The sequence below is a fragment of the Lontra canadensis genome, unplaced genomic scaffold, assembly GCF_010015895.1.
Source record: "Lontra canadensis isolate GAN:19392208 unplaced genomic scaffold, GSC_riverotter_1.0 scaffold66, whole genome shotgun sequence".
Lineage (NCBI taxonomy): Eukaryota > Metazoa > Chordata > Mammalia > Carnivora > Mustelidae > Lontra > Lontra canadensis.
Window position 1 is genome coordinate 3,776,861 of NW_022631060.1, and position 12,766 is coordinate 3,789,626.

The 12,766-nt window shown below is 57.8% G+C and overlaps 1 protein-coding gene across 4 annotated transcripts; it reads left to right on the top strand.

The window, feature by feature from the left end:
* Positions 1-681: 681 nt before the first annotated feature.
* SPINDOC (spindlin interactor and repressor of chromatin binding) lies at positions 682-12,495 on the top strand. Of its 4 annotated transcripts, XM_032879309.1 has the most exons (7): positions 682-999; positions 4,250-4,579; positions 4,667-4,816; positions 4,945-5,082; positions 5,251-5,451; positions 7,485-7,542; positions 11,682-12,495. In XM_032879309.1, the coding sequence occupies exons 1-7, from the start codon at positions 873-875 to the stop codon at positions 11,812-11,814; spliced, it is 1,137 nt and encodes a 378-aa protein (XP_032735200.1). In that variant the 5' UTR covers positions 682-872; the 3' UTR covers positions 11,815-12,495. The 4 variants fall into 4 exon arrangements, with proteins under 4 accessions (XP_032735200.1, XP_032735199.1, XP_032735202.1 ...); XM_032879308.1 differs by lacking the exon at positions 7,485-7,542 and having other exon boundaries at positions 685-999; XM_032879311.1 differs by lacking the exons at positions 7,485-7,542; positions 11,682-12,495 and adding an exon at positions 8,935-10,517 and having other exon boundaries at positions 687-999.
* Positions 12,496-12,766: the final 271 nt, after the last annotated feature.

The window sequence follows — 12,766 nt, forward strand, 5'->3', positions numbered from 1 at the left end:
CTCAAGAATTTGTGTGCCCCTGGGGAGGTGCACAATCTCTAGACTCACGTTTTAATATATGGAAATCAAAACCATCGGGGGTGGTTTGCGTGTGCCCACACAACACTTGGCTCTTCCATCTTCCGCATCCCCTTGTCCAGAAGCATCCACAATGTCTTCTGAGAAAGGAAGAGGTCGTCTAAGAAAACAGATAACGTGCCCAAGGTCACAGAGCTGGCAAAATTCAGAAGGAATTCCGTCTCCCCCATTCCCACGCCAAGGCCCTTCTCGCTGCCCCGCCGGATCCTTTCCCGCCCGGGGCATCTTCTGGCGGCTGAAGGCTCGTTTGGGGAACGCAAAGGCGACCCCCAACAAAACCCCAGGGCACCTGGCAGCGCTCTCGACGCCCGCCAACGGGCCCGATCCGCAGCTCGAGGGACGACGCCCCCCAGCCCGCGGGGTCCGGGGTCCTCTCCACCCGCCGGCAACGCCCGCCTCCGCGCCGCAGGCCGCCTGGGAGCCCGCGGCCCTCCCCGCCGCCCTGCGGGTCCCCGGGCGGCTAACGGAGCCGCGTGCCCGGGGCGGGGCCACGCGCGATTGGCCGCGCGGGGTCGGGGGCGGGCCCGCGGCGGGCCGTCCGGGAGGGCGCCGACAATGAGCCTCCATAAAAGGGAGCGGCGGGGGCCTGGGGCCCCGGATTGAGCCCTCCCCGCCCGGGGTCCCGACGCGCTCGGTCTCGGGGAGGCCCGGACGCGCCCGTCGCAGGCCGGGCGGTGAGCGGCGGGCGGCGGGGAGGGGGCGGCGCGGGGCGGGAGCCGGCCCCTGGCTGCGCGCCCGGCCTCCGGCGTCCGGTCACCGCGATATCCCCCGCGCACACACACACCGGCCGCACCATGGCCCTGAAGGCCGAGGGGGCCGCGCTCGACTGCTTCGAGGTGACGCTCAAATGCGAGGAAGGGGAGGACGAGGAGGAGGCCATGGTGGTGGCCGTAATTCCGCGGCCTGAGCCGATGCTCAGAGGTGAGGATGGAAGGGGACCCCACTTCCGCGTCACGGTCCGGGCCCGGGCGCCCCCTCCCCCTCCGCAGTCGGGGGGCTCCGGCTCCCCCTCCCCCTCCGGCCTGGGACCCGGGCGCCCCCTCCCCCTCCGGCCTGGGGCCCGGGCGCGCTCTCGCTCCGCCCCCTCCAGGGTTTGGAATCTGGGGCCTCCCCGAATTCCCTCTCTCCCGCCCCCGTCCGGGGTCTGGAGCCTTCGATCCACACCCCGCGCGCTCCGGATCTTCCGGTGCCCGAGCGCCCCCACTCCCGGGCCCCACACCGGCGGCCGCGGTCTCCCGCCCCGCGGAGCCAGAGGCCGGCGCAGGGGCCAGGCTGTGTTTTAGGCCGAGGGGCAGCAAGGCCTTCAGGGCCGAGGCCGGGCGCGCAGCCTGGTGTCCGGAGAGATCCGAGGATGCCGCCCGCCAAGAGGAGGATTTTCAGGCCCTCTACGCAGAAAGCTTTCCTGTCCCCCAACTCCCCTTGCATCCCGGGCCTTCCACTTGCGTAAGCCACAGGTGTCAGATTCAAGCGCTTCAGGGGTGAATGGGATAGCACAGAGCACACTCAGTTTCGGAAGAGAAGCGCTTGCTAGGGGTACCCTCTGCCACGCAGGAAGGAGATTGGCCTTGGGAAGGGATTCGAGGAGCAACCTGGGAGCCCTTGATTTCCCCTCCCCCTTTACCAATTTCTCTAGTCCGCAGGATCTTGCAGACCATTAGAAAACAAAGGGCCATCTTAGTCGGAAACTTAATACTCATGAAAATGCCCAAAAAATGTTCATGGAAATGCAAATATAGTTTTTATTCTCAAATACCTCTTCCCGTAGGGGGGATTGTTCACCACAGAGGTTGAGAGCAAGACCATTTATTTAACCTCAGCATCACATGCTGTCTCCCCCCCACCGCCTCTCTCGTCCTTTTTTGGATTCTGGAGGGTTATAAAACAAGTCAGGGAAATAAAGGCAGCTACCCTTTATCGCAGAGCTTGCCATCCACCAGAGGTTCTTTCCCTGCTTGTGCTAGTGTTTACTGAGGGCTGGAGGCCAAGCTGTCTCAGTTCATCCTCTCAACAACCCTGCAAGAGAGGCCCTGTTCCCCACTGTCAGGTATGAGGAAATAGAAGTCCAGAGAAGTTAATTCATTCAGTAGGTCTTTATTAGGCACCTACTGTAAGCCAGGCAGTTTAAGACTGGGCACGCTAATGACTATGAGCAGATATGAAAGAAACACCCCTTCTGGAATATATAAATGAATGACCCAAGACAAACATAATTAAATGCATAGGGTGTCAGGTGCCCATAAGTGGTTCAGAGAACACCAGAGCAAAGGGAGGAGAAAAGAGAATGGGGGTGTTTTATTTGGAATAATCAAGCAGTCGGGAAAGGCTTCTCTAATGTGAATCTTGAGCACAGACCCAAAGGACATGAGGGAATGAACCTTGCGGACAGTGGGAGGGAGGGAAAGCACTTTAGGCAGAGAGGATAGCAAGTACACATGTCTTAAAGCAGAAGCTTTTTGAAAGATTTGGGTTAAGAGGAGAAAGGACGAATTCAAAGTCTTTGGCCTGAGCACCGAGAAGGACGGGCCTCCCATGTGCAAAGACAGGAAGGCTAAGATGTAGGCCTGTGACACATTCAAGTGGTATGGCCAGATAGGCATCAGACACGTGCGTTTAGATGCCTTGAGTCTGGCCGGAGGTACAAATAAGGAAGTCATCAGCAGGCAGGCAATGGGAAGAGACTGTCAGAGCAGGGAGGTAGACAGAAGGGGTCCAAGACAGGAGATACAGAGCACTCTCCGGCGACTACAGGTTGGAGATGCAGTCAGTCAGTCCCTCATCAGAGATTTTCTGCATGCCACCACCTGCCAGGCACTGTTCTAGAGTCTGGGGGTCCAGGTGTTGACAATCAAAAGTCATACAGCGGGAAGACACTGCATAAGTGACACCATGTTAGACCTGGTGGCAGTGTGGGCTAGGGACGACATGGCGGGGGGGTTGGGTGATGGGGTGCCCAGCTTCCTGCATGGGGGCCGAGAAGGCCGTCTCGAGAGGATGGTTCTTCAGCTATGCCCTGAAAGAAGTGAGAGAGCCTTGGGAAGGGAGGAGAGGAGCCAGCATGCGTGACCCCAAGAGAGCCCCAGGGAAGTAAGAGATGAACCAACAGGAGGTGGTGCCTGGAAGCTGAGGGACAGAAATCAAGCTGGAAGAAGTGATGAGTCAAATGATGAAGTTTAAGAACTAACCACCGGGTTTAGCATTGGTGACCTTGGCAAGAGCTGTTTTGGAGGAATGGTGGGAAAGAGAGCCCAATGGCAACCAAGAGGTCAAGGTTCCCAGTCATGTGGGAGATGGGTACGGCCCAACCTTGGACCTGGATCTTCTGAATCCTGGCCAGTTCTCAGACCCACTTCAAATGCCACCTCCCTGTACAGTCCCTAGGCGTTAGGATCGCCCATATTTTATTTCATCCCATCTTCTCAGGTGAGAAAAAGGTGTGGCCGTGAGAAATCGTAGAGACAGGCTGACGTGGGTCTCAGCCTGCCTTCTTTGTCGAGCTTGTGGTCCATGCGCACAAAGCAGATGCCAGGCAGACCCTTGGGCGCAAGATTACACCTGTGCATGCTCTGGGAGATGGGAAAGGGGTTCTGACGGGGTGTGGTGGCCTATTGAAGGGGCCTGACCGAGTGGAGAAGCTGGCATGCCCCGTCATTCGAGGACAGAAGGCCCACCGTGCATCTCCTGTGTACCAGGCCCTGTAGGAACAATAGATCAGACGGACCATTCTTGTTCTCAAGAAAGGACACAGTGCGGCCTGGATGTCAGGTGTAGATCTAATCCGCCACCAGGGGTGGGAGGTCAGGAAGGCTTCCCAGGAGTAAAGGAAATCGTCGGACTCATCAGGGTGGTCTGGACAGATGTGTCAAGGCTGAAGACCTGCAAGAACAGCCTGTTGGAAAAGCCCAGGGACCTGTGGTCGGAGCCCAGACGGCGAGCAGAGAGGCAGGGAGAGAGCGGGATGCAGAGGCACCCAGGGCAAGTTTTATAAGGTTATGGTCTTTAATAAGGTTAAGGTCAGTGTCATGGGCAGCAGGGGAAGGGAGAGAAAGACTTCGGGTGGGAATGTTCCTCCCTCCGCCCCCCAGACTCCACCAAGTTTGGGGAACCATGTTGTAGGTCTTCTAGGCCACAGGTACCTTTCCTGCTAACGCCTCCTGCACATCTCCCTCTGCAGTGGCCCCGCAGGAGAAGACGCCCCCGCCCAGGCCCAGCCTGCTGGAGGCAAGTGGCGAAGGCTGTGAGGAGCCCAAGCAGCAGGTGTCTTGGGAGCAGGAGTTCCTGGTGGGAAACAGCCCAGGAGGCAGTGGGCGGGCACTGTGCATGGTGTGTGGGGCGGAGATCCGGGCCCCCTCGGCGGACACGGCGCGCACACACATCCTGGAGCAGCACCCTCACACCCTGGACCTGAGCCTTTCGGAGAAAAGCAACATCCTGGAGGCCTGGAGTGAGGGAGTGGCCCTTTTGCAGGACGTCAGAGCCGAGCAGCCTTCTTCACCAACCTCAGGTAGTTGGAACCGTGGGGTTGGCGGGGGTGGGGGGGGAGTTGGCCCCGCAGAGCATTTGGAGCTTACTGGGCGTGCCCCCTGTCCAGACTCAGGCCAGGATGTCGAAGCTGACCCGGACTCCGAGCCAGACCCTGCCAGGATGCCGGCAGAGATCGTCGTTCTCCTCGACTCCGAGGAAAACCCGTGTCTCCCGAAAAGGAGCCGGCCCAGGGGCCTCCGCCCCCTCGAGCTTCCTGGTCAGTCTTGGGGAAGCCCTTCAGGCTGAGCCGGGGAGAGGGAGCACGCACCTGCGTTCTCTGCGGAGAGCGGCTGCGGGGCTCAGGTGTGGACCCTTTAAAAGGTCTGGGGTCTTCTCGTTCTGCAGCCGCCCCTGTCTCAGAGCCAGGAAGTAGGAAGCCCCGTGGTCAGAGATGGAAGGAGCCCCCTGGGGAAGAGCCGGTCAGAAAGAAAAGAGGCAGACCCATGACCAAAAACTTGGACCTGGACCCGGACCCCGACCCAGGTGAGAGGAGGGCCCCGTGCAGGTGTGGACATAGGCTCTGGCCGCAGCGCTCCAAGAGGAAGAGCCAAGCAGGGGAGGGAGATGGTCTAGGCCTTTGGATTCTGGCTTCAGTGAGGATAGACCGCTCCACCTCCCGGACTCACAGTTCCTTCCTGTCTCTCCTTCCAGACCCCCCATCCCCCGACTCACCCACAGAGACTTTCGCAGCCCCCACTGAGGTCCGACACTTCACCGACGGCAGCTTCCCACCGGGCTTCGTCCTCCAGCTCTTCTCCCACACCCAGCTCAGGGCCTCAGACAGCAAGGACTCACCCAAAGAGGGGAGAGCTGCAGAAGGAGGCCTTCCCCAGCCGGAAAGCCCCTCTCCAGGTGAGCTCCCGAGAGGGGATGACAGGGGAGGGTCAGGCAGGCTGCGTCCTGGGGCTCGGGCCTCCTCGAGACCGCTCTGTAGCAGGGCCCTGGGTGTCGAGGTGGTCAGCACTCGGGTCTCCTGAGGGACCGGGCCAAGGACAGGCAGACTGGAATGACAGGACTGGCCAGAAAGCTGAACTAGCTCCTTGGGAGTGTCCTGGAAGTGATCGTCAGGTTGGGCTAGGCCAGTGCTCCCCCAGGCCAGACACCCAACACCACACTTAAGGCTGCTCCCCCCCGGGGCCTGTGGTGCTCCGCTCACCCTGTTGGAGCAAGGCCCTGAACGGACCCATGTGGAACTCAACACGCACCTCCGCGCAGAGAGCAGTCCAGTGACTTGTCTAATGATAGCAGTAAGCGCTTGTATCATGTGTAACCGATTTCCAGAAACTTCTATACGTGGTTCATCAGGCCCTTAGGAAAGTCTGTTTTCCACAGGGGAGATGGAAGTGGGAAGGCTGAGTCTCAGAGCTGGTTCCTCCTTCCCTTGGTCCTCGTATTCGTTTCCTGTGGCCGCTGTAACAACCTACTCGTGGTTTATGAGAACGTGCTTTATTCCTTTTCAGTTCCAGAGGTCAGGAACGGGCCTCACTAAGTTAAGAACTGGGTGTCGGCAGGGTCGTGTTCCTTTCTGGAGGCTCGGGGGGCAAAGACTTTGTTTGGCAGAGACAGAGCAGAAGCAGGGGGAAGCGTCAGGCAGAGGGAAAGGGAGAAGCAGGCTTCCCACTGAGCAGGGAGCCCAATGTGGGACTCGATCCCAGGACCCTGGGAGCATGACCTGAGCCGAAGGCAGATGCTTAACTAACTGAGCCATCCAGGCGCCCGTCCTGCCAGCTTCTTAGAAGGTGTGTGCAGTCCTTGGCTTTCGGTCTCCTTCCGTCTTCAAAGCCCGTGGCCGCCAGGAGAGTCCTTCTGAGGTTCGGCCTGATCTTCTGCCTCCCTCTTCCCCACTGGGACTGGGGAGTACGTGGATCCCGCCCAGATCATCCAGAACCATCTATTCAGTTTAAAGTTGGCTGATTAATCAGCAACATTAATTCCACGTGTAGCCTTAATTCTTCCTTGCCGTGTGACATACCGCAGTCACAGATCCTGGGGATGAGGCCGTGGACATTTTTAGGCAAAAGTCACAGAGTGAAGCCGTGGCAGAATTCAGTTTAGACCAGAATGCTTTCTGGGAGGGCAGAGGCTGAGCCTGGTTTCTTCAGCTCTCTGGGGCAGGCATCTTGGGCTCGGGAAATGGCTCTTGAAGGAGTGACCGAGTGACCCACAGCACCTTGTCCGGGCCTGTCTGAAATGTGCATCTGGAGTTAGAGCCCAGGGAAAGATAGCGCGAGAGAAGACGGGGGCTCCCCAGAGCAGGGCTCTCAGAGAAGGTGGGCTTTTTGCATAAAGAGAAAAGCAGATGTGCCTCTCCCCCTGCCCTCCCCTCCCCACTCCCCAGCTGTGAGCTGTTAACAGTCCAGTTTGTATCCTCGAGACCTTCTGCAAAGCTCAGGGTGTGCATGTTATGCGCACGCGCACTTTTGCTTAATGTATTTTTTTTTTTTAAGATTTTATTTATTTGACAGAGAGAGAGAGACAGCGAGGGAGGGAACACCAGCAGGGGGAGTGGGAGAAGGAGAAGCAGGCTTCCCGCTGAGCAGGGAGCCTGGCTCAGGGCTCTATCCCAGGACCCCGGGATCACGACCCAAACCGAAGGCAGACACTAAATGACCGAGCCACCAGGCACCCCTCACTCAATTATATTTTACCAAACCAGGCTCCGCTTTTCCTCGTCTTGAGGCAGGCGTCAGGCATTCACATAGGTCATGGTTTTAACTGTCTCAAGTTTCAGCTTGAGCCACATTCCAGTCCTGCCTCCCCGAGACTGTGCACTCTGCTGGGACTTGAGCGTTCCCCGAGCCTCCTCATTCTCTGCGGTGGAGCCCTGCTCTAAATGGCTCGCCGTTCCCACTGTTTAATGGGTCTTCTGATTTCATTCTCGAAAGGGAGCCTTCATTTTGAGTCCCGGGATACCCTGTGCCCAAATTCCACCTCCCTGGAGTGGTGAGTAGCTGAGAAGGGAGTCCCCAAGGTCACAGGTTCCTTTGGGGTGTGTGGGTGGAGTCTGAAGCCGTTGGGTTCCCCCATCTGATTGACATGAGAGGGTTTTTCTTGGTGGGTGGCAGGATCTAGGGAACCCACAGCAGCTCAGCCCTGAGGCAAGCACTCTGGAAGATGACATGAGTGAGGACAGAGTGTCTTTGTCCCCAAGAAACTGTTTCTTTGGGGGTACAGGTCAGAGGTAGGGACGCAGCCACCATAGTTCTGTGCAGAGCAAAGGCCCCAGAGTGGAGGTCACAGACTGTTTCAGGATCGCAGAGCTCGGACAGATTTCTCGAAACCATGTGAGGCTTCAACCAGAATGTCTTCACGTTGAGTTGTTTTATGAATTGAAGTTCTTGGAAGATTTTGAGTAAAGATTCTGTCACTTTAAAAAAGCTTGAAAGTCAAGGATTTAGAAGTTGGGAAAGGTCACTGTGGTGTGGTCAGCTGAGCTGATGGATAGGAATGTGAAGCAGAGAAGACTTTCTGGAACTTTCCACGGGCCTTGCAGGGTGAGGGTGGGGAGGCGTTCAAGCCAGGAGAGAAGGGTGAGGCTTGAGGACCCCACTCACAAATGATGAGGAAAAAGAGCCTCTTAGACTTGCTAGTGTCTGTGTAAGACCTAGAGAGCTGGCTCTTAGGACGCCTCGACCAGGCTCAGTATGCTTCCAGGCTGGACCAAGGGAAAAGGTGTGCGTGTGCGTGCATGCCTGTGCTCATGAGTGTGAGCCTGTGTGAGCTTCACAAAGGACAGGGTCTTTGTTTTGTTGACTGTTGGATCCTCAGCACCCGATGTGGGGCCTGGCACAAAGAAAGCCCTCCGTAAAGATTTACTGAAAGAAGGGTGGATAGTGGCTGCCCTCGCTTGTCATGTGGCAGTGACATTTTCAGAGTTGCTGATCAGAAACAAGACTTAACAAGAGAAAAGCACCCAGGCCCATCCTCTGGAGAAGGTTTGTGCTTGTACGCATACACGCACAAGTATGGGGGACGGGACGGGAGCTGGAGAAGCAGAGGGGCTTGGGCCCCCAGCACGGAGGGGGCCAGCCCTGGGTTTGGAGTGCTAAGGGGGCTCAGCTTGTCCCGGACTGATAAGTCCTCCTGGCCTACTCTTTCACGGCCGTGGGGCTCGGATCGTGCCTGCTTTCTGAAAGGGCCAACCCACGTCAGGCCTCACTGTCCTGATGCTCCCCTCCCCACCACTCTCAGCTCTGCCCTCCATGCTACCAGAAAGAACCAGTATGTAATTCCGTTGCTTTGAGCAGTCCCCAAGTCCGTGAACTCTTCGCACATGCTGAACTCTATTAACATCTTGTCATCGTCTCCTTAAATCCCCACAACCATGTTACACAGTGTAAGGATTTCCATTTTGGAGAAGACGACATAGCCTCGAAGAGATACGGCACTTGTCTCAGGGCCCCTCACCTAGTAAGTGGCAGCCTGTGTTTCCACCTGTACCCATCCCCCTCCAGCCTCCAAGCCTTCTCTCTGCTGCTGGGGCTAAGCTGCAGCTGGGGAAGCCCGGGCCCCCAATGCCTGGCTAGAGCCCATCCCCTCCCTGTTGGCCGCTCTGTCCCTCCCTCTCTCCTCTTTGTCCACAGTCCGTGTTTCCCTCTCCTTCAGATCTCACCCAGCAACTTATGCAAAGCTGTGATTTCTCCCTTCTTGACCCCTCATCCCTCCCTAGCCACTGTTTCATTTGTTCCCAAACCTTTTCAGCGAGGCTGGGGAGCATTTTCCACACTAACTGGCCCTCCTCTCTCTGGGAGCCACTTCCGTCCTATTCCCATCCTCCCATCTCATGCTAAAATTGCTTTTTTTGGCAAGGTCACCAATGACTTGCCTAAAATGAAAATCCAGAGGTCACTTCTCAGTGCTTGCCTTTCCCCAGTGTGACCGTAATCATGATACCGTCCCTCCCTCCTTCCCAGATCTGCTCTGATCTTGGGGTTCCCCAGACCACTGGCCGGATCCCCCTCCAGCTTCACCGGATGTTCTGTCTCCCCAGCCTGTCCTTTCACACGCGGCTCCCCAAGTCAGATCTGATGATTCTCTCCTCCTCTTTCTTGAGTGTAAGTAGCTTCAGGTCAGGACATGTATCTGTTTCATTTCCTGTGATCTCCCCAGAGCCTGGCATGGGGTCCAGGTGCTGCTTACGTGTTCGGTGAGTGAGTGGTTAAGTGACGGATTGGCTGCCTCAACCTTGGGGCAGGGCCTTCCTCACTCCCAGAGGGACCCAGTCCAAGTTCATGTGTTCCCAGCTCCCGCCCAGATTTCCCTGGTGACATGCCTGTGGTTGTCCAGAAGATCGATGGAACTGCCTTATCCAAACCGAATCTCCCCCTCCACCTCCCGCCCCCAGCCTCTCTCGTCCTCCCCAGCCTCCTCTGCCCTTTTCCATTTCTCACTTTGCTCAGGCTAAACCCTCAGAATCATCCTCTTCCTGTTTCCATCAAGCCCTTTGCAAATTGTGTTAGCTCCACCTCCAAAATCGGTTCCGAATTCACCCTCCTCTGTCACCCCCCTCCGCTGTGGCCACCCTGGTCCAAGCCATCTCTTGCCTGGTTCCTTAACGGCCTCCTCCCTGGTCTCCCAGCTTCTGGTCTTTGCCCACTCTGGTCTCCTCTCCTACGGTAGCCAGGGTCCCCAGTGCAAACCGAGTTAGATGCTGTCCCTGCTGTTGCTGTCACACTCCCGATAAAAAGCCAGAGTCCATGGCGACCAGGGATGCTCACCGCAGGATCCCGACTCTCCTAAGCCAGCCCGCCTGCTCTGCACAGGCACAGGCCTGCTGTTCCTACAACGGCAGGCAGGCGGCCCCCAGGGCATTCGTGCTCACCCTTCCTTCTGGCTGGAATGCTGTTCCCCTGGCCACCCGCGTAGCGGACTCTCTCTGTACATCTTTGCTCACCTACCCGCTCCACGAGGCCCTCCACCCTAGCCTGTCCCCTTCCCTGGTGTATCTTGCTTCCCTTTTTCCGTCCGAACGGAGCACATCGCATCTAGCGTTCATTGATTGTATCGCTCCCGCCGCGGGATCAGAAGTTCCAGGAGGGCCACGTGGTCTGCTCCCTGCGCTGCTGGCCCCCCAGTGGTCCGAGCCGTGCTGGGCACAGGCTGGGTGCCCACTGACTTGCTGTTAAACTTGGGATCCAGCCTGTCCTCACGGAGCTTTGAGTTGTCAGACACAGACCGACTTACCCAGATACAGAGCAGAATTTGGCGATGGCCTCTGGTACGGAGTTTGGAATGTCAGCAAACTGTAGAGCAAAGCTGTGCCCAGTTTCCCAGCCATCTGTTAGACCGCGTCTCTAAAGACAGTGTAGGCCAAATGCCACAAGTGGATCCTTCTCAAAACAGACATCCCGACAGTCGCAGTCGCCGTGTTCGGTTTTGCTTTTCGATGTGAAGTACTTCAGCACGTGCCCGTGTGGTGGGGGACATTTTTTGTGGCTGCTTGAAAGCCATGGGGAGTCTGCTCTCTCCTCTAAGGCCCAGTTTTGCCTTTTCAGAGCAGCTGCTCCGCACTGCTGAGGCAGACGTCTGATCCCCGTGGCGTGGGTCCTGATGGGAGGGAAGAGCCCAGGGAAGCTCTCGGAGCAGAACTGGGATGCTAACCCAGGGCAGGCCATGCGGGGCTCTCGCCCTAGCCTCCGGATCTGTCCGTGAGCCCCATGGCGGGCACAGCTGCATCTTACTCGGGTGGGGGGTTCCCCACACCCACCCCGTGCCCACACAGAGCAGAAGCCCTCAGGCTAGGGCACCCAGGAAGTTTTAGATGAAGCAGAGTGAGCTGAAGGGAGGAGCCAAGGCGAGTAGACACACTGAGCATCCGTGCACCAAAGTAAGTCGGGGAGGAAGCCCACGGGCTGTGTCTGACTTAGCCTGAGAGCCTGTGACCTCATCTTCTGGTTGGTCATGGTCCTCAGATGAACCAGGAGAGCGTATTCCTGCCTTGGGCCCCCCTCATACCAGGCCCTGGACTGTGGAAGTGAAGGCCTGGGAGTGGAGGTGCAGTTTGCAGAGGACTTTGGGGGGCATCCTTGCAGTGGGGGTCCGGAGGGCCCTGACTTCTGCTCTCTGCTCCCATCCCTGGCCAGCTCCCCCTCCGGGGCTCCGTGGGACACTGGATCTGCAGGTTATCCGTGTACGGATGGAGGAGCCCCCGGCAGTCAGCCTCCTGCAAGACTGGTCCAAGCACCCACAAGGCGCCAAGAGTGTGGGAGCAGGTGACACCCCAAACTGGCCGGCGGTTCTGTCAGACTCCAGCACCACTGTGGGGGGCCAGCCAGAGGCAGGGGGTGGTGTGTAGGCTCTCGCTTTCCCGGGGAGGGAGGGAGGGAGGAGGCAGGGTCCCCCTTTGGCTTATCACTCAGAGCTGCCCAGCTTGGCCACCTGATGGAGAGACTTAAACCAGGTGCCAAGGCAGGATGGAGGAGAGGACGGGGCGGGGGGGCAGCATTTACTGCTACTTGGGGGCAATGGAAGGTGTCTACCCCTGGCAAGGCGCAAGGCCAGGCCCTGAAATGGGCAAGGCCGGCCTCAGGGCTGTCGTGCGGTACGGCATTGGGCCTGTGGAGAACACCTACCCCCACCCTTTCGCTGACCCTGACCTCTCTGTCCCCCCTCCTTTCCCCCTCTTAACCCCCCACCATTCTCCCTTGGCACAGTGCCTTACACAAGAGGTGGTCACGATGGGGTTTGAACTGAGTCCCACTACCTCGGGGGACGCCTCTCCTCCCCCACCTGTTCAGGCTCCTAAACCAGGAGGCCTCCATTACCTCTTCCCGCTCCATCCCTGCAGGAGGCCCGAGCAGCCCACCTGGGGATTTTGTTCACTCACTCCCTCCTTTTCACCTATTTTCCTGTTGTATATATCTCCTTTGTTGACAATAAATTATTTTTTTTTATTAAGAGCGTTCCGTCTGGGCCATCATTGGGGGAAGGGATTTGCTAACAGGATATCTAGTCTCCCGCAGCGACTTTCAGGGGTGGGAAGGCAGACCAGGGCCAGGCGGCAGGGCATCATTGGCTGGAGGACCGGGGCCCAGTCAGTGCCAGTCACAGGGCGACACCTCGGCCCTTCCCCATGGCCTTGAAATGGGGTCACAAACACCTCTTCTTTAACATTTTGGACCTTCTGACTCCCTTGTTACATCTCTGTGCAAGAGAGACCGTTGTGGGG

Bases quoted from the DNA above. Each gene is read 5' to 3' on its own strand.
- SPINDOC (XM_032879308.1), top strand. From the start codon at position 873: ATGGCCCTGAAGGCCGAGGGGGCCGCGCTCGACTGCTTCGAGGTGACG. The intron at 1,000-4,249 runs GTGAGGATGGAA...CTCCCTCTGCAG, and splicing joins GCCTGAGCCGATGCTCAGAG to TGGCCCCGCAGGAGAAGACG. The intron at 5,083-5,250 runs GTGAGAGGAGGG...CTCTCCTTCCAG, and splicing joins GGACCCGGACCCCGACCCAG to ACCCCCCATCCCCCGACTCA.